Source organism: Dendrobates tinctorius, unplaced genomic scaffold (genome assembly GCF_039654945.1).
Source record: "Dendrobates tinctorius isolate UK_male_01 unplaced genomic scaffold, ASM3965494v1 ptg000001l, whole genome shotgun sequence".
NCBI classification, from domain to species: domain Eukaryota; kingdom Metazoa; phylum Chordata; class Amphibia; order Anura; family Dendrobatidae; genus Dendrobates; species Dendrobates tinctorius.
In genome coordinates, this window is record NW_027361669.1 from 16,657,501 (window position 1) to 16,678,816 (window position 21,316).

At 46.9% G+C, this 21,316-nt stretch overlaps 1 protein-coding gene across 1 annotated transcript in view; it reads right to left on the reverse strand.

The window, feature by feature from the left end:
- NSD1 (nuclear receptor binding SET domain protein 1) overlaps nt 1–21,316 on the reverse strand; it is a 191,852-nt gene that overhangs the window by 58,478 nt on the left and 112,058 nt on the right. The window contains exons 12-17 of the mRNA XM_073569139.1: nt 14,379–14,502; nt 13,794–13,994; nt 12,803–12,982; nt 12,475–12,631; nt 12,186–12,391; nt 11,992–12,104 (exon numbers count right to left, since the gene is read on the reverse strand). Coding sequence (XP_073425240.1) covers nt 11,992–12,104; nt 12,186–12,391; nt 12,475–12,631; nt 12,803–12,982; nt 13,794–13,994; nt 14,379–14,502 — 981 coding nt within the window. The remainder of the gene's footprint in view (nt 1–11,991; nt 12,105–12,185; nt 12,392–12,474; nt 12,632–12,802; nt 12,983–13,793; nt 13,995–14,378; nt 14,503–21,316) is intronic.

Genomic DNA, 21,316 nt, shown 5'->3' on the forward strand with positions numbered 1-21,316 from the left:
TCATCACAAAGTCCTGACACCGTCCTCATAATGGACTCAAATGGGAAATACCTGAATACAAGGCGGCTATTCCCAGGAAAAAGGGTCAAAAAAATCCGCTGTGCAACTATTGAGCAGGTGACAGCGGTCATCAATAATCCACGGTTTTCCAACCCAAACCATATCATTATACACACCGGCACAAACAATCTGCCAGACCAGCACCAGCAGATCTCAGGAGAACTGGCCCAACTAGCAAAGACGGCACAACTAAGATTCCCAGACAGCAAAATCATCCTGTCATCTCTGCTCCCAAGAAAGGACATATCCAACCACACCATCCAGAACATCAATATGGACCTAACAGAAAGAATGAAATCTGTGCCAGGAGTGATTCTGGCCCAACACCCCTCCATAAATCACCATCACCTCTATGACAGTAAGCACCTGAACAAATCAGGGGTCAGCCTTCTGGCCAAAGAGCTGAAGGACATTGTACTAAACAGAGACCACCCTAGGCCTGGAGCCAACACCAACCAGAATCCCATGAAAAGACCCCCGACAATAAGAAGGAAAGAAACAACAATTATATCAAAGGAAGCTGAAAACATACACCCTCACCCAAAATTGGACCATCAGAGGAGGAGACCACCATGGAGGAGTTCACCGACCTCACACAGAGACATGCGAAACAGAGGCATACAGAGCAGAGATATACAGAGCAGAGATATAGAGGAGATAAAGACTCTACTCAACACAGTGTGCAGGAAACTAATGTGACTGGACGGAAACAACACCATTAATAAACCAGTCAGAGATCCGGTGTGACCTACACAGCCATACTCATTACAAGGTATATACACCCAAGATATATAGAAAAAAAAAAAATGACCTCACTTACAATCAGCAGCTGGAATATTCAGGGTCTCAACACCTCGGCCTTTGGATGTAAAACAAATGACCCTGACTTTATACAAAGACTGAGAAATATAGACATTCAGATCCTCCTGGAAACATGGACCAGAGCCGAAGACGAATCTCTGGTGCCCATCGGATACAGGGAAATCTCTGTCCCTGCCCTGAAAAATAAAAACATCAAACAGGGTCGGAGCTCAGGAGGAATACTGATCTGGCATAAAGAGGAGCTCCACCAGTACATCAAACCGGTGAAGAGAGGAGGCAGCCACATATGGATCAGGATCAGCAGCTCCATCCTCACCTCTCAGTCTGATGTCTATCTCTGCGCCACCTATATACCACCGCCAGAGTCACCCTACTTCAATCCAGACTGCTTCGAGATCTTACAAAGAGAAGCCGCCCACTATCAGGGCCTGGGCAAAGTTCTCATCTTTGGAGACCTCAATGCAAGAACAGGGAGAGAAAACGACTTCCTGACCACGGATGGGAACATCTACATATTTGGAGCAGAGAATAACGGCCAAGACTCAGTAGTCACAGAGAGAAACAGCTATGACAGTACAGTCAACAAAAGTGGTAAAAAGCTCCTGAACGTTTGCAGAAGTTTAGGACTTCATATTCTTAACGGACGAACCAAAGGAGACTCCTTAGGGAGGTGCACACTAAACTCCCATGTAGGGAGGAGTGTAGTAGATTATGCTATTACAGATATGAACCTGGCAAATATCAGCGCCTTCATAGTCTCCCCACAAACGCACCTGTCAGACCACAACCAACTTCTTCTGTACCTGAAATCTACAAAGAAACCATCCACTCAAAAGCCACAGCAGAGCGGCCTCTTCACCCGGCCTCCATCTTATAAATGGCACAAAACGTCGGCATTAAAGTATAAAGAGGTTCCCAGCAGACCTGAAATACAGCGGATGCTCCACCACTTCTACAACTACGAGTACCAGCCTAACCCAAAGGGAGTGAGTCAAGCTGCAAAAGACCTCAACAATATATTCTATGCAATGGCCAGACTGTCCGACCTTAAAAAAGTCAACTACAAGAGACCAAAAGAAAAACAGATCAATGGATGGTTTGACAGAGAATGTAAAGCCGTACGGAAGACCCGGAGAACAGCCTCAAACAAGAAACACAGAGACCCCAACCACCCGGGTCTGAGGGAAGCCTATGAAACCATACAAAGGCAGTACAAAACCATCCTCAGGAGGAAGAAGCAGAGTTACATCTCCACCAAACTTAACCAACTCCAAGACAACTCCTTCTGGGAACTATGGAACCACATGGGCACAAAAGACAAGAAAAACAACATCCATATCCAAAATGGCAACATCTGGCTCCAGTACTTCAGAGACCTCTATAAAGACATTCCAAAGGAAGAACTAAGCCAAGAACAGGAAAACATAATGGCAAAACTAAAAGCAATGGAGGAAAAAGTAAAAAATTTCCAAAACCCCGTGGATGCACCTATTACATTACAGGAAGTAGCAGAGAGAATCTCTTCCATAAGATGTAGAAAAGCCGGTGGCCTGGATGGAATCCTACCAGAAATGCTGAAGTACAGCCCACCAGAAATACAGGCCGCAATGGTTAAACTCTTCAATATTGTGCTAAGTGCCGGCTACTTCCCTCCTACCTGGAATCAAGGCCTCATCACACCCATCCACAAGAATGGGGACAGGTATGACCCAGCCAACTACAGAGGAATATGTGTCAGCAGCAACCTGGGAAAACTGTTCAACAGCATCCTGAACAAGAGGATCCTCAGTTTCCTCACCGAGCACAACGTCCTCAGCAAGAGCCAAGCAGGGTTCATGCCAAACCACCGCACTACTGACCACATCTACACCCTGCACAGCCTCATTCAGAGCCACGTCCACAATACAAAGAACGGGAAGATATACGCCTGTTTCGTGGACTTTAAAAAGGCCTTTGATTCGGTGTGGCACCCAGGCTTATTCCTGAAACTGCTGGAGAGCGGAATAGGAGGAAAGACCTATGATGTTATCAAAAGCTCCTACACCGAGAACCTCTGCAGTGTGAGTGAACGGCAGAAGAACGGCTTATTTCCAGCAGAGCCGGGGAGTCAGACAAGGCTGCAGCCTAAGCCCAACGCTCTTCAACATTTACATCAATGAGCTGGCTACCGCTCTGGAATCTTCCACAGCACCAGGTCTCACCCTCCACGACGTGCAGGTGAAATTCCTGCTGTATGCAGATGACTTGCTGCTTCTGTCACCAACCGAGAAAGGCCTCCAAGACAACCTGAAAATCTTAGAGAAATTCAGCTCCACCTGGGCTCTACCGGTCAACCTAAAGAAAACCAACATCATGGTGTTCCAGAAGAGAAAGAGAAAATCAGACCAGCACCCTTCATTTATCCTCAACAACTGCGCCCTTACAGGAACGGACAAATATACCTATCTGGGCCTAGAGATTCACCGATCAGGGAGCTTCAAACAAGCCATAGAGACCCTGAAAGACAAGGCATGCAAAACCTTCTATGCCATCCGAAGGAAACTCTACCATCTAAAGCCACCAGTGAGGGTCTGGTTAAAAATCTTCGATTCTATCATCGCCCCAATCCTCCTGTATGGCAGCGAAGTCTGGGGTCCTCACACCTACCCAGACTGGTCAAGGTGGGATTCAAGCCCAACAGAAATATTCCACCTGGAATTCTGCAAGCACCTTCTCCAAGTCCATCGGAGCACCTCCAACAGTGCTTGCCGGGCCGAGCTGGGCAGATTCCCTCTACACCTAACGGTTCTAAAGAGGGCACTGTCATTCCGGGCTCACCTACGTAGGAGCAATCCAAGCTCCCATCACCATAAAGCCCTGACACATGTAGGGGAAACAGAAAAACCAGGACCCTCGGAACAGTTCACCCAAACCCAACCTGACCAGAAAACCAATCACAACAACCTGACAAAAGCCGGAATCAGGAAGATGGTAGACGAAGGCCAGGAGAGGTACGTAAGTGACTGGAAGAACGACATCATCAGCTCACAGAAACTGACCATGTACCAGAGTTTACAGAGAGACTACAGACTGGCTCCATACCTGGAGAAACTCCAGGACCCCAAAGACCGCAAGATCCTGAGCCGGTATAGACTCAGTGCCCACAGTCTGGCCATTGAATCCGGCCGACACAGGCAGAGCTACAAGCCCAGGGAGGAAAGACTGTGCCAACACTGTGACCAGGAGGCCCTGGAGGATGAGACCCACTTCCTGCTACACTGCTCCAAGTACTCAGCAGTGAGGGACACTCACTTCAGGAGACTCTCACATCTCTTCCCGGATTTCACCACCATGAAGGAGGAAGAGAAAACATACATCCTGCTGGGGGAAGAAGAGAGAGCAGTGGAGATAGCAGCGCAATATGTGAACAAATGCCATAGACTGCGAGAAAGAGAACTCTGATATGCCATGGACTTCTATGGCACCCACCCTGGATATGCCCCAATCCCCCATCCACCTTCCCTATGCCATGGACTTCTATAGCCTCATCCTGGATCTGCCCCCATCCACCTTCCCTATGCCATGGACTTCTATAGCCCCAACCTGGATCTGCCCCATCCACCTTTCCTACAGCCCCTTCCCAACATCCCTACAGTCCCTATTCCCTTCTGTACACCTGCTTTGGCAAAACTAATGTGTATTTAGTCCTGCCAATAAAGCTTCTTTGAATCTTGAATCACACACAATATATATATATATACACACATATACACACACACATATACATACACACATATATTTTTTATATATATATATATATATATATATATACACACACACACTATATATATATATATATATATATATATATATATATATATATATATATATATATATACATATACACACACATTATATATATAATATTATTATATATATATACACACACACACATATATATTATTATATATATACACATACATACATACATACATACACACAAACATACTGCCCCTCTGCAATATACATACACACTGCCACTATGCAAAATACATACACATACTGCCCCTCTGCAAGATACACACACACAGCCCCATGGCAAAACATGGATTTTTGTGAGGACTCCCCGTAAAATCCTTTTCTCCGAGACGCTCATTGGGGGACACAGGTACTGTGGGTGTATGCTACTGCCACCTGCTGACACTAAGTGAACAAAAAAAGGTTAGCTCCTCCTCCGCTGCATACACCCTCGCCCTGATTGCGAACGGAAACCAGTTAAGGGCAACAGCAGTAGAACACAAAATAATTCAGCCTTAATGCAGAGAATAATACGTCTGAACAAAAGGACCACCCTAACATTAGCAAAAAATGCATATTAAAGAGCCAACTGGCTAATAGGGTGGGTGCTGTGTCCCCCAATGAGCGTCTCGGAGAAAAGGATTTTACAGTGAGTCCTCACAAAAATCCATGTTTCTCCTTCGTCTCATTGGGGTACACAGGTACAGTGGGACGTCCTAAAGCAGTCCCTGGGTGGGAGATTGACTCACCGATCCAAGCCACATGCACCTCCTGTTTAAAGGTGTGTCACCGCTGCTTGGAGAATCCTTCTACCCAGGCTCGCATCTGACGAAGCCTGAGTATGCACACTGTAATGTTTAGAAAACGTGTGCAGGCTGGACGAGGTTGCTACCTTGCATACCTGCTCCACCGAAGCCCGGTGCCGAAGCGTCCAAGAGGCGCCCACTGCCCGAGTAGAGTGCGCCCTGATCCCTGCCGGAATCGGCGTGCCTCTAATGCGGTAGGCCTCCTGAATAGTTAAACAAATGCATCTGGCTATGGTCGCTTTTCAGGCTGCGAGTCCCTTCCTGCGCTCTACGGGGAGCACGAACAGTGTATCCGTCTGGCGAAAGGCTGCCGTCCGAGACACGTACCTCCTGAGTGCTCTCACCAGGTCTAGTGTGTGGAGAGCTCTTTCCACACGGTGTACTGGTGCTGGACAAAATGAAGGCAAGATGATATTCTCATTAATGTGAAATGAGGACACGACCTTCGGCAGAAAGGGGGGAGCTGGCCTTAGAACCACTTTATCCTTGAAAAAAGTGAGAAACGGAGCTCGGCCTGACAGGGCCGCTAACTCCGAGACCCGCCTAATGGAAGTTATGGCTACCAAGAATACCACCTTCCTGGAAAGATATGACAAAGAAATATCTTGCAGAGGCTCAGAAGGAGCTTCCTGCAGGACACTCAAGACCAGGTTAAGGTCCCAGGTGTCCAGGAGAGCCCTATAGGGAGGCACCAAATGGGAGACCCCCTGGATGAACGTCTTCACCTGCAAATTAGTAGCAATCTTTCGCAGGAAAAGGACGGACAAGGCCGATATCTGTCTCTTAAGGGAGCTCGGGGCCAACCCTGAGTTTAAACCCGACTGGAGAAAAGCCAAGATGTTGGGGATAGAAAAAGTTAGTGGAGAAAACCCGCGCTCTCGACACCAAGCAAAGACGACCTTCCAGGTTTGATAGTAAATTCTTGCCGAGGTAGGCTTCCGGGCGCTAACCATTGTAGCAACTACCTCAGCCCAAACCCCGCCTGGGTCAGAATCCAAGATTCAACGGCCATGCCGTCAAACACAGGGCCCCTGAGTTCGGGTGGAAAATCGGGCCCTGGGACAGTAGATCTGGGCGCTCTGGCAGTAGCCATGGGACGTCGGCGAGCAGCTGCACCAGATCTGCGTACCATGCCCGACGGGGTCAGTCTGGTGCCAGCAGAATTGCTGGAACCCCCTCTGTTTTGATTTTCTTGATGACCCTCGGGAGTAGCGGCAGCAGAGGGAACAAGTATGGAAGACGAAACTGGTTCCATGGCAGCACCAACGCATCCACGGCGATTGCTCGCGGGTCCCGAGAACGAGCTACGAACCCGGGCACCTTGGCGTTCACCCTGGAGGCCATCAGATCCACATCCGGCGTCCCCCACCATTGGCAAATCTGCTGGAAGACCTCGGGGTGCAGAGACCATTCTCCGAATGCGACACCCTGCCGGCTGAGGAAGTCCGCCACCCAATTTTCTACGCCCGGAATGTGGACTGCCGAAATTACCGAGCGGTTCCTCTCGGCCCAGCGAAGCACGTGTTCCACCTTGTGCATGGTTGTCCTGCTGCGAGTGCCCCCCTGATGATTTATGTAAGCCACCGCTGTGGCGTTGTCCGACTGAATCCGAACGGGGTGGCCTGCCAGAAGGTGCTGGAAATGTTGCAGGGCCAAACGAACCACCCGTATCTCCAACAAGTTGATCGGTAGGCGTGCCTCCTGCTGCGACCATCGTCCCTGAGTTGTGTGGTGGCAAAAAACCGCTCCCCAGCCGAGACTCGCGTCTGTTGTGACCACCAACCATTGCTCCGGGGGGGGGGGGGGAAGAGTTTCCCCTGCAGAAGGGAGGAAGTGAGTGTCCACCACCGTAGGGACTGCCTGACTTGGGTGGACAACCGACACCGGTAATCGAGCGTGAAAGGGCTCTTGACCCAGGCTGACAGGAGGGCGTGTTGCAGGGGACGAAGATGAAGTTGGGCAAATGGAATCGCTTCCATTGCCGCCACCATCTTCCCTAGCATTCTCATCCCAAACCGAATGGTGTGCGGGACTGGCTGCAGAAGCTTCCGGACCCCGTGCCGAAGCGCTAGTGCCTTGTCCTGAGGGAGAATTACCAACCCTCGGGAGGTACCGAAAATCATCCCTAAAAAGAAATCCTCTGAGCTGGGACAAGGGAGGATTTTTTCCTGTTGACCAACCATCCTAAGCGAGACAAGGTGTCCAGCGTGATGCTGCAGTTTTCCTCGCATGCTTGAAATGAGGGGCCTTTCACCAAGAGGTCGTCTAAGTATGGCAAGACGACTATGTCCCGGGAGTGTAGGATGGCAATGACAACTGCCATTACCTTCGTGAACACTCTGGGGGCGGTGGCTAGCCCGAAGGGCAGTGCTACAAACTGGAAGTGCCGACCATCGATGGCAAAACGTAGGAACCTCTGATGCGAAGGAAAAATAGGGATATGCAGATAGGCATCCTGGACGTCGATCGACGCCAAGTATTCTCCCTGTTCCATGGCCGATATTACTGAACGGAGAGATTCCAGTCGAAAATGTTTGATACTGATGAACTTGTCCAGGAGTTTCAAATCCAGCACTGGCCTGACTGACCCGTCTTTTTTGGGAACTGCAAACAGATTGGAATAAAAACCCTGAGCTTTCTCGTGCTCTGGTATGGGAACAATGACACCGTTGCGCTGGAGTGAGTCGATGGCACCTAGCAGCGCCCTTGCCCGGGGCTCTACTTTGGGGAGTCGGGATAGAAAAAAACGTTTTGGGGGATGCCCGATAAACTATCTTGTACCCTGAGGACACCAATTCCGACACCCATGAGTTGTGTGCTAACGTGCCCCAGATGTGGAGAAACTAGAGCAGGCGGCCGCCTACTCTGCCGTCCTCGGGTACTGAGTGCCCCGAGTCATTTGGCTGAGGCTCTTTGGGACATAGTACCCCTCGGCCTGGACTGGTGAGCTCGTATCCTGCCCAGTGGGTTGGCTCTATATGTGACCTGCCGGTCTTTGTCCTGGTTGTAACGAGCTGGCGCGGCGGCATTGGATGCTGCCGTCCACCCGGGGTTACGAAAAACCCGAAACCATGCTTGATGCTGGCAAAACGGCGGTTTGGCTCTCTGCTGTGGGAGAAAACTGCTTTTCCCTCCTGTAGCATCCCCAATGAGCTGGTCTAATTTCTCGCCAAATAGACGGCCACCTTGAAACGGAAGGGAAGTGAGAGATTTCTTAGAAATCGAATCAGCCAGCCACATCAATAACCAAAGGGCCCTCCTAATGGCGATTGCAGCCGCCAGTGCCGCACAATTGGTCGCATCCAGAGAGGCATTGATCAAGTAGTCACCGGCTATGGCAATCTGACTCGCAATTTCCGACACCTCCGTCGGTAGATCCCTATCCTGCAGGACCTTATTCAACGATTGTGACCATGACATCATGGCTGGCCTTCGCTGGGAGCTGAGGGGGGAAGAGGAGGAGCAGCACCCCTAACCGCACGTAATGTGGCCTCCAGGGTCAGGTTCACACTTACCCCGAACCTGTGTCCCCCGTGCTCCGCTCCTGTCTGCACCGCTGCTTGGAGAATCCTTCCTGCGTCTTTCCTCTGAGCAGGCCACCACGTCCTCCCTCAGTCGCGGCCTACCCAGGAGTGAAGCCGGGAGCTCAATTTGCTCGGCTTCCGCCCTGGTCACGGGGGGCGGGCGCTGGAAATGACAACACGCCGGAAGGGCGGGACTTCCTCCCCGCGGCCTAGCTCTCAGCCGGGTCCGCGCGCAGGAGGACATCACAGGCGCCCCACTTTCTATGGGTGCTGGATTCGGCGCCAGAACCCGGTATCCGCGCCGGTTTGGAAGCGGGGGGAAAAAGCGACAGGGGCTGCATCCTCCTCTCCCCCTGCCTGGAGCCTCCGAACGCTGCCGCAGAGCCCTCCCCACCCCTCCATACCTGACAAGCGAGCCTTACATGAAGATTTCAAGTAGAGGGAATGGGGTGACTTATGGACGTTGCAGGCACCCTAGCTCCGTCTAACCCCTTCAGGGGGTGAGGAGAGGGACCGTCCGCCACCATGCCGCACCGCCGCCCTAGTGTTGGTGGAGCAGTGGGGGCCGCACAGACTACTCTTGTGCCTCTGTACAGCCCCATGGTTTCAATACCTAGGGGTGGCCAGGGCTAAGTCCGGCATTATGTCCCACGTCACGGAAGAGGATATGTGGAGGGATACTCACATGTGCTCGCCCGTTGATGGTTTGGGGAAATCGGACCCTTTCAATAGGATCCGTTGCCCCTGTCTTGTCTTAATGAAATAAACACAAAAATGGAAGTCTGGGAAAAAAGGCCCAGATACGTCCCACGGTGCGGGAAAGGATACGCGGAGGGCGATACTCAACGCGTGCTCGCCCATTGATGGTTTGGGGAGATCGGACCCTTTCATTAGGGTCCGTCGCCCCGGTCTTATCTTCATAGTAGAGGAAAAAAAGAGAAAAAACAGTCTGGAGACATCCAGACGTGTGTGCCTCCAAAGGACACTAAGCAAAAAACTGGTTTCCGCCCGCAATCAGGGCGAGGGTGTATGCGGCGGCGGAGGAGCTAACCTTTTTTTGTTCACTTAGTGTCAGCCTCCAGGTGGCAGTAGCATACACCCACTTTACCTGTGTCCCCACAGTATCTGTGTCCCCCAATGAGACGAAGGAGAAATACATACATACACACATGCTGCCACTATGCAAAATACATACATACACACTGCCCCTCTGCAAAATTCATACTGCCCCTCTGCAAGATACACACATACATTGCCACTATACAAAATACACACTGCCCTTCTGCAAAATACATGCACACATATTGCCCCTCTGCAAAATACATATATTCTGCCCTTCTGCAAAATACATGCACAGACAGTGCCACACTGCAAAATACATACACACTGCCCCTCTGTAAAATACATACATACACACTGCCCCTAAGCAAAATACATACACACACCGCTCCTCTACAAAATACACACATACTGACCCCCCTGCAAAATACGCTTGTTGCCCCTCTGCACAATATATACACACTTGCACCCTGTCCCACTGAATAAAGCAGACTCCCTTCCCCAAATACAGCCTCTGTCAAAACTGTGCCCCCTTTTGATACATCTAATGGAGCTCTTACCAGTTCCTGCACTGTCTCTGCTCCTCTGTCACCACACTGCTGCACATCAGACCAGGGGCTGACAGGCGCTCCTAATCTCCAGTCCCGGCGCAGCACTGCTCAAATATATTTGTGACTTTTAGATGCAAATACATTTGAACAAGGAAAAGGAGCGGCGTGTGTGCGGCAGCGGGCCTGGCATGCACGCCCACAGAGAGGGCTCTGCGTGGCCCCTCTGGCAGACGTGCCCCATAGGTTCGCCACCACTGTTATAGGGGAACTCAAGTTATTGTGACTGTCAAAGGGGCACACAGAGGGCATTAGTACTTTCTAGGGGGCAAGATGAGGGCACTGTGTTCTAAGGCACTTGCACAGGGCATTACCATATTTTCGAGGTTTGTTTTACCTTCTAGAAGGCGCACAGCACCACACAGTAGGCGAGGAATAGGGACTCATACCCCAACACTGAGCCACTGCTGCTGTATTAGCAGGGCAAGGAGTTTTTGCAGGTTGGGAATAGATGGGGTAGGTGATGAAAATACGAGAAATTAAATGTGTCTAGGTTGTAATCTGTGCAGAGTTGTGGCTGGAAGAAGTTGTCATGTCGGTCAGGGCCAGATGGAAAAGTTAATGATTCCATCAGGAAGAACGTCAGCGGTAAGTCACCATCTATAACTGTAATCTCTGATATGTTCTATAGGTCTGGTATCTACCACTGACTATATGGTGGTAATATCAAGGTTTGTCTTTCTCCAGAGAATATTTTCAGTAACAGCGCAGTTATCTGCTGAGGTTATCCTACATCCACCATCAGGGTGCGTCATCCATTTTTAATCAAGGTTACCTGGTTAGCGACCCACTTAGAAGTTTCCCCCCCCCCCCCCCCACTTCCCCAGAACCAAAACCCTAGCTATGCCTCTGGTCAATACCAAGGCAGAGTGGATCGCGGGATTTCCTAGTGGCATGCCTTCAGGCTTGCTTGTGAGCAATGCCCCATTGATATGAGGGCTTGGTTTTTGCGGAATGAATTGTTCTTTTGAATGACACTGATTTTACCATATAATGTACTGGAACACAGGAACAAAATTCAAAGTGCTGTAAAATTGCAAAAAAATGGTGCAATTCCGCAATTTTTTTTTATTTATCATATTTACTAAATGCGAACAGTGACCTGCCATTATGATTCTCCATGTCAGTATGAGTTTGCAGATACCAAACATGTATAGGTTTTTTTGTTAAGGTTAAAAGGGAAAGATGAGGGCTCAGCACCGGAGCCTGCATCAAATGCAGAGGCGACCTTGGAAGTAACAATATGTCGGAGGTCGTAAAGGGGAGTTGTTGACATGACAGATAAGAGTGTAAGGAAGAGAAGGGAATTAATGGGATAAAACTGAGCTTACTCACTTTAATGTGCTTATAAGGAGGTGGTTTTTTATCATTTTTCTTCTCTTCTTGCAATTGCCTAATTTCCTTCTGTGCTCTTAACTCTTCAAATCTTTCTGCAGCTTCCATCAGTCCTAGAAGAAAGTAATATGACTAAATGCAAAATCATTCAGAAATGCTCTCAAAAGCATAAAAAGTAGACTTTTTCAGTATACCTTTCTTGTATACAGCATCTACTCCCTTGCTCATCTTATCTTTGTTAAGAGCATCTCCTTCCATGTAAGGAAATACTCTGGCCTGGTGAGTCCATAAGAAGTCCTTAGAACCAAAAAACAAGACTGGAAACTCTCCGATGTCATGTTTCATCTTCTGGATATTTGTTGGAATGGTCTTCGGATGACAAACCTCAGCTGGCCACCACCTGAAAAAAAAAAAGATACAAAAGGCTTTCTTAACTATTATCAGGAAAGATGGACAGGTGGAAGGTAGAAAGCAGTCTATTACCTGTATCTCCCGACTTTAACCCACACTATTTCTTTATAATGAGGCTTTTTGCCGGCTTTACAGTCATTGCAGAACCAGCTACCCTCTGGCATGTCAATATTAAGACATTCACGGTGAAAAGCAGCTGGACAGGACTCACAACAAAGAAGACTTCCACCTGACACAAAGAAAGTAGATTAAATAAATTGCACTATACTATAAAATAATGCAAAGACTTCTAACATTCTCACACAAATTAACCACCAAGCATCTATCTGAACAAAAACACACAAACTACTGTGACCCTTGTGGAAACAGTTGTGAATGGGAAAATCCAAGATGAACTTACCTTCAGAGCACACAAAGCACCAGCTGACATTAACGTGCTCGTGGTTCTTACAACCTCTCCGAGGAGTAAAGTGGCTTGGGCAAATAATACTATTAGAAGCCAAGGCAACTGTTCCTGCTGCCATACAGAAGTCGTTGGCATGATAGGCAACTGGACATCGAACACACCTCATCAGGCGACCTGTGCCCCAAGAAAGTAAAAAGATTTAAGCAATGCAGTAATAGCTCCTCAAGTCGCCGGTAATAGCAGTACTTTTCAAGTGAGAATCATAGAAAAGAGATCTCATTAAGATAACATCTACAAAGAGCTTGTATGCTCTCCTCTTGTTTGCGTACTGCTAGGGGATTTAGATAATCAGTCCAATGGAAATGGATTATATTTGTAAAATGTTGTGAAATTAATGGTGCTATATATGCAAGTAAAATAAATGACTAAAATACTATTAAAAATTAAGAGCATCAGTTCATTATATGCTAGTCAAGCAACTTTGCTTTGGGTCTTGGAACTAACTTGATTTTTTTTTTTTTTAGAAATATGCAGGAGAGATATACATGGTATCCATTAGGCCCCCTTCACATGTCCACATAATACTGGCAGCAAAAAAAAAAAAAACGGTACTCGTGTCAGTGTGCCATATGTTTTTTTCCGGTATGGCTTAAGAAAAATAGATTCCAAGACTTCTAGACTTTTGCAATGTAAAATACGTACAGCACACGGACGACACATGGATGCCATCCGTTTACTGTATGTTTTACATGGACCCATAGATTTGTATTGGCCCTTGTCATACGTGCTGTTGGTAAAAACAAAAAAAAACAAAAACAAAAAAAAACAAACAAAAAACGGACATGTCTCCATGTGATTTGCAGCACCATAGATTATATTGGGTACATGTGTATTTGTGGAAAAACGGATACAATAAACACTGCAAACACTGACATGTGATGGGGGCCTTACCCATTAATATGCAACAATATATTAGCGAGCTCACCTTTAGATGCCGATGGGTTGTTGGGATTGTTGACATGACAAGTATTGCAGATATGTAAAGAACAGCGAAAACCTCTATGTAGTTGAGTGGTAGGTAGGTAATTAAAAGCACAATCTTCATGGTAGTACTTTCCACACAGGGGAAGTGAGCAGCGTTTTACCCCTTCATCTGAGGTCTTGCATACAAAACAAGTATGGACACCTTAAAAAGATGAACATTTTCGGAAAAATGTTTATTAATTCAAGATACATTAAAAAGGAAAAAAGATGAAGCAAAAAGAAAAAACCCAACAAGATAGACTAGGAAAAAGAAAAAACGTTCTCCTGCACATAATTAAGTCTGTCATTGAAACAATGACCGTTCTAGCTGCATTACACTACACGGAGTATAGGATTAGGTTTGTTAGTCAGGTGTTGGGAAAGAGTTTGAGAGCTCAGCCTAAAAACCCACAGATCCAGAAAAGGCCACTTGCAAAACTGCAATGTTGATTGTCAAAGGGAACCCACAGGCTAATTTAGGCTAAACACTTCCTCCAAACACTATTCATAATTTATGAAACTACAAACTGCTACATGAGACACCTACCTGAAGAACACTCACTGCAGATGAACTTTCCCCGAGGCATGTCACTCAGACCAAGGCACTGCAGGTGAAATGCTCCGCAGCACTGGGCTTCACACAGCAGCAGCTCTCCTGGCTTCTCGCACACCTGTATAAAAGAAAAGGGACCTTACCTAATCACATCACATAAGGCAAGAGGTATGCTGCATACACAGGCTCGCCAGCCATATAATACGTCACTAATTACCATCATGACACCCCATTAAGATTGGTGAGAGCCAACACCAGATCTAGAGAATAAGTGTCTGGGCTGCAGGGAGAATCTGCATGGAAGCTGCGCTAAGGCTGTGTACCCACATAAGCGGTTTAAGCGTTTTTACCAGTAAAAACGCTTAAAAAAAATGCTTACAAGAAGCATACCATTCATTTTAATGAATTCCGCACTTTTTGCGCTCATTGATGCGTTTTTTTTACCACGAAAAAAAACGCATCGCGGTAAAAAACGCATCATGCTCATTAATTTAGCTGAAAAATCCACATTTCTAACTATATTCTATGAGCAGGAGGATGCTCCTGTAAAAAAAAAGCATAAAAAAGCGCAAAAAACGTGCAAAAATCACGCAAAAAACTTGCGTTTTTCCTGGGAAGGAGTCCGTTTTTTTCTGCATATGTGGGTACATAGCCTAAAACTAGCTGTGCAGCTGCACCTTCATTCCAAAGATCAGGGTTTAGAGAAGAGTCAGACAGCAGTATAAATCAGACAGATCAGAACACAGTGCTCGGACCGAGTACGTTATTTTTTATTAACCAAATTGTACTATATGCTGAGAACGTCCCTTCCTGTGCCGAGTGGTGAACGGGCATCTAAATGGTAAGGGGAGAGGGTAGGCTTCATTCCTGCATACCAAAGAATTGTCACGGCAGATTGGAGACTGACAAAGGTCTCAATTCTGCTTTGGGCTCCAACAGACAGCAAGTTTTCCACTCAGGCATAGTACTAAGCAATTGAGTAGCTCAGTGTAATGATTAGGCCTCTTTCACACATCCGTCTGTCACCAGTCAAAATCCGCCGTTTTGCTAAAAAAAAAAAAAAGGATCCGCCATTTTTCTTGGCAGATCCGTTTTTTATCCCATTGAGTTGCATTACTGGCAGATCTTGACGGATGGTCATCCGTTGGATCCGTTTTTATACTCTCTCTCCTTATTCCAGACACGGTTCCTTTAAAATTCTACCTTACACGGATCCGTCAAAACGACGGTCCGGTGCCACCCGGTTTTTTTTTTTCAATCCACCTGCGGATCCGTTTTCCGCCATTTTAGCAGATTTCGACTGAGCAGTAAAACAGATGTATGAAACAGGCCTTAGGCCTCTTTCACACATCCGGTTTTCAGCATCAGGCGCGATGCGGCGAAAAGTGTAAAAACCGGATCCGGCGCCGGTTGCCACCGGATCCGGTTTTTCCCCCATTCAGTTTCGTTATTGCCGCATCGCGCCGGATACCTATGCGGCGTATCCGGTTTTTGCCTGATCCGGCAAAAACAGCCTGTCCGGCGTCTGGAAAAAACGTTCCATGTAACGTTTTTTTGCAGCGCCGGACCGGCTTTTTCCACAGCGCATGCCCGGACTCTGTGAATGTTAACCCCACAAGTGCCCGGCGAGAGAGAGAGAGATCTCTCTCTGTCACCCGGACACTTGTGAGAGATCTCTCTCGCCGGGCACTTGTGGGGTTAACACTCACAGTGTCTGGGTGAGAGAGAGAGATCTCTCTGTGGGGTTAACCCCACAAGTGCCCGGCAAGAGAGAGAGATTCTCTTGCCTGGACACTAAGTGTTAACCCCCCATGTCTCTCTCTCTCCACCCCCCTCCCCTCCCCTCCCCTATCCTCTCCTCCCCTCCAGCAGCTGTCTCATTGGCTGCCTCTGTCCACCTCGTCCTGCGGCTCCTTTAATAATGTCCGAGCCGTATCGTCTCGCCGCACACACATCCGGTGTCACGGCTGCAGGCCGGATCCGGCGGCCCGGCTTTTCGCCGCACGCCGCCGGACCCCACACACCGGATGTGTGAGAGTAGCCTTAGTGGCAGAATTTGTTTTCTCAACCCTACTAAAAATAAAATAAACATAGAATAAAAATGGCATGATCCCCAAAAAATTAGATGTAATTTTTTTTATTTTGATAAAAGTTGAAGCAAGAAATGCATTACTTACTCATCAAAATCACCCCACATACAGTGCCTACAAGTAGTATTCAACCCCCTGCAGATTTAGCAGGTTTACACATTCAGAATTAACTTGGCATTGTGACATTTGGACTGTAGATCAGCCTGGAAGTGTGAAATGCACTGCAGCAAAAAAGAATGTTATTTCTTTGTTTAATTTTTTTTTAAATTGTGAAAAGTTTATTCAGAGGGTCATTTATTATTCAACCCCTCAAACCACCAGAATTCTGTTTGGTTCCCCTAAAGTATTAAGAAGTATTTCAGGCACAAAGAACAATGAGCTTCACATGTTTGGATTAATTATCTCTTTTTCCAGCCTTTTCTGACTATTTAAGACCTTCCCCAAACTTGTGAACAGCACTCATACATGGTCAACATGGGAAAGACAAAGGAGCATTCCAAGGCCATCAGAGACAAGATCGTGGAGGGTCACAAGGCTGGCAAAGGGTACAAAACCCTTTCCAAGGAGTTGGGCCTACCTGTCTCCACTGTTGGGAGCATCATCCGGAAGTGGAAGGCTTATGGAACTACTGTTAGCCTTCCACGGCCTGGACAGCCTTTGAAAGTTTCCTCCCGTGCCGAGGCCAGGCTTGTCCGAAGAGTCAAGGCTAACCCAAGGACAACAAGGAAGGAGCTCCGGGAAGATCTCATGGCAGTGGGGACATTGGTTTCAGTCAATACCATAAGTAACGTACTCCACCGCAATGGTCTCCGTTCCAGACGAGCCCGTAAGGTACCTTTACTTTCAAAGCGTCATGTCAAGGCTCGCCTACAGTTTGCTCATGATCACTTGAAGACTCTGAGACAGACTGGTTCAAGGTTCTCTGGTCTGATGAGGCCAAGATCGAGATCTTTGATGCCAACCACACACGTGACGTTTGAAGACTGGATGGCACTGCATACGACCCCAAGAATACCATCCCTACAGTCAAGCATGGTGGTGGCAGCATCATGCTGTGGGGCTGTTTCTCAGCCAAGGGGCCTGGCCATCTGGTCCACATCCATGGGAAGATGGATAGCACGGCCTACCTGGAGATTTTGGCCAAGAACCTCCGCTCCTCCATCAAGGATCTTAAGATGGGTCGTCATTTCATCTTCCAACAAGACAACGACCCAAAGCACACAGCCAAGAAAACCAAGGCCTGGTTCAAGAGGGAAAAAATCAAGGTGTTGGAGTGGCCTAGTCAGTCTCCTGACCTTAACCCAATTGAAAACTTGTGGAAGGAGCTCAAGATTAAAGTCCACATGAGACACCCAAAGAACCTAGATAACTTGGAGAAGATCTGCATGGAGGAGTGGGCCAAGATAACTCCAGAGACCTGTGCCGGCCTGATCAGGTCTTATAAAAGACGATTATTAGCTGTAATTGCAAACAAGGGTTATTCCACAAAATATTAAACCTAGGGGTTGAATAATAATTGACCCACACTTTTATGTTTAAAATTGATTAAAATTTAACTGAGCAACATAACTTTTTGGTTTGTAAGATTTATGCATCTGTTAATAAATCCTGCTCTTGTGTGAAGTTTGAAGGCTCTAACTTATTTGCATCTTATCAAACCTGCTAAATCTGCAGGGGGTTGAATACTACTTGTAGGCACTGTACACCCTTTAGGGAAGTTGTCCCCAACCTTTCTGACCTTGAGAGACACATTCAGCTTAGAGAGAGTCGCGAGCCACATCCAGCTCCCACCCCCTTCAAAGTAGTGTCAACCAAAGCCCCCATTACATGTACAATCAAAACCAAAGCTTTCCAATCACTCCAAAGCAGTACACTGAGATCCAGGGGTTCCCACAATAGCCCTATTCAGTATTCTCCCATCAAGGACTCCCAACACACTGTCACATCCAGCTTTCAGCACCTCCTCTAATAAGTAGTACCATACTCCAGCGTACCATACCTAAAACATCTCTAAACCCCTAAGACCAGTAAATGTGCATCCAGATCTGCTCTTCTGTGCAGGGATACTCACAAAATTCACCATTCTGAGATGTGCTCTTCATACCTGTTTACTAGACCTGGACCTAAAGCACCAAGCTGGCAGACAGTCGCGAGCCACAATTCATGGGACCGCGAGCCACATGTGGCTCCCGAGCTGCAGGTTGGGGACCCCTGCTTTATGGTATGTTCACACTGTGTTTTTGCTGCTTTTTTATGCAAATTTTCAACTGCTTTTTAAAGTACCAGCAAAGCCTATGACTGTTCAGAAATCTCATGCATACACTGTCTTTTGTCATCAGAATTTTGGGCTTTGCAGAACGGTTTTTTTTTTCACAGAGCACGTCACTTCTTTCAGCGTTTTTCACCCATTCACTTGAATGGATGGTGAGAAAAAGCTGCAAATACTCAAGTTACCTTTTTTTTCTGCAGCGTACGTGCTGCAGAAAAGTAAAGGACAGCAGGATGTGACCTCAGTCAGATCTGCAACATCTAGATGGCAGGCTGCATGGTTGCATGATGCATCCATACAGCCTGTCATCCAGCAAAGACACTGAGCAGCAAACCAAACCCCATTCACTTGAATGGGGGCCCCAACAATACAGTGTTCGATATGCTGTCATATGGATGACATCCCCACTGGTCAGAGAGCCACGGTTCCCGCGGCTTCAGTATTCATGGCCCCTTCCTAGGCTATTAATATCATCCCCCCCAGCTGTCTGCATAGCCTTTGCTGGTTATTATAGGGGGACCCTACGTCATTTATTTTTTAGGGTCTCCCATTTTAATAGCCAGTAAAGGATAAGTATACAGCTGTAAGCTGCTATTAATAGCCTGGGAAGCTCCATGGGTATTACTCCCTTCCCAGGCTATAAACATTGGCCCCCAGCCTTTGGCTTTCCCTCTGCTGGCTACGAAAATTACGCGGGAGCCCACACCACTTTTTTCAGAAAAATAATCTTAAATAATTAAATATATGCACAGCAAGTTGCACACACACACTGTACTAATTGTATATGTCATTGACATCTATATATTTACCTATTCTATATGTATTTACTGTATGTAATCCATCTCATAGTAACATAGTTATTAAGGTTGAAGGGAGACTTTAAGTCCATCTAGTTCAACCCATATCCTATCCTAACTTGCCCTAACATGTTGATCCAGAGGAAGGCAAAAAAAAACCCATGTGGCAAACTGTAAGCTTCACATTGGGGAAAAAAATTCCTTCCCGACTCCACATACGGCAATCAGACTAGCTCCCTGGATCAACGCAATATTAAGGAAACTAGTGTATATACCCTGTACTATTATACTTTTCAAGAAAGGCATCCAGTCCCTTCTTAAATTTTAGTAGGGAATCACTCATTACAACATCATATAGCAGAGAGTTCCATAGTCTCACTGCTCTTACAGTAAAGAATCCGCGTTTGAGTATGCTTAAACCTTCTTTCCTCCAGACGTAGAGGATGCCCCCATGTCCCCGTCACAGGTCTAAGAGTAAAAAGATCATTAGAAAGGTCTTGGTATTGTCCCCGCATATATTTATACATTGTAATAAGATCACCCCTAAGCCTTCGATTCTCCAAACCAAATAACCCCAAGTGTAATAACCTGTCTTGGTATTGCAGACCCCCTAGTTTCCTAATAACCTTGGTCGCACTTCTCTGCACCCGCTCCAGTTCAGCTATGTCTTTCTTATACACCGGAGACCAGAACTGTACACAGCATTCTAAGTGTGGTCGCACTAGTGACTTATATAGAGGTAAAATTATGTTCTCCTCATGAGCATCTATGCCTCTTTTAATGCATCCCATTATTTTATTTGCCTTTGCAGCAGCTGACTGACACTGGCCGCTAAATGTGAGTTTGTCGTCCACCCATACACCCAGGTCTTTTTCAGAGACTGTTTTGCCCAGTGTTTTACAATTAAGCACATAATTATACATCTTGTTCGTTCTACCCAAGTGCATGACCTTACATTTATCCCCATTAAAGCTCATTTGCCAATTATCAGCCCAAGCTTCTAGTTTACATACATCCTCCTGTAATATAAAATTGTCCTCCTCTGTATTGATTACCCTGCAGAGTTTAGTGTCATCTGCAAATACTGAAATTCTACTCTCTATGCCCCCTACAAGGTCATTAATAAATATGTTAAAAAGAAGCGGGCCCCAAAACTGACCCCTGTGGTACCCCACTACTAACCGTGACCCAGTCCGAGTGTGCTCCATTAATAACCACCCTTTGTTTCCTATCCCTGAGCCAGCTCTTAACCCAGCTACACATTTTCCCCTATCCCCATTGTTCTCATTTTATGTATAAACCTTTTGTGTGGCACCGTATCAAAAGCTTTTGAAAAGTCCATGTACACCACGTCCACTGCATTCCCTTTGTCCAGTCCGGAACTTACCTCTTCATAAAAGCTTATCAGATTAGTCTGACAGGAACGGTTCCTTGTAAACCCATGTTGATATTGGGTCATAAGGTTATTCTTCTCCAGATACTCCAGTATAGTATCTCTTAGAAAATCCTCCAGGATTTTACCCACAGTTGAGGTTAAACTTACTGGCCTATAATTTCCAAGTTCAGTTTTTGCCCCCTTTTTGAATATTGGCACCACATTTGCTATACGCCAGTCCTGTGGTACAGACCCTGTTATTATGGAATCTTTAAAGATTAAAAATTATGGTCTATGACTTTGCTTAATTCCTGCAGTACTCGGGGGGTGTATCCCATCCGGGCCCGGGGATTTGTCAATTTTAGTGATTTTTAGACGCCGCCGTACTTCCTGCTGGGTTA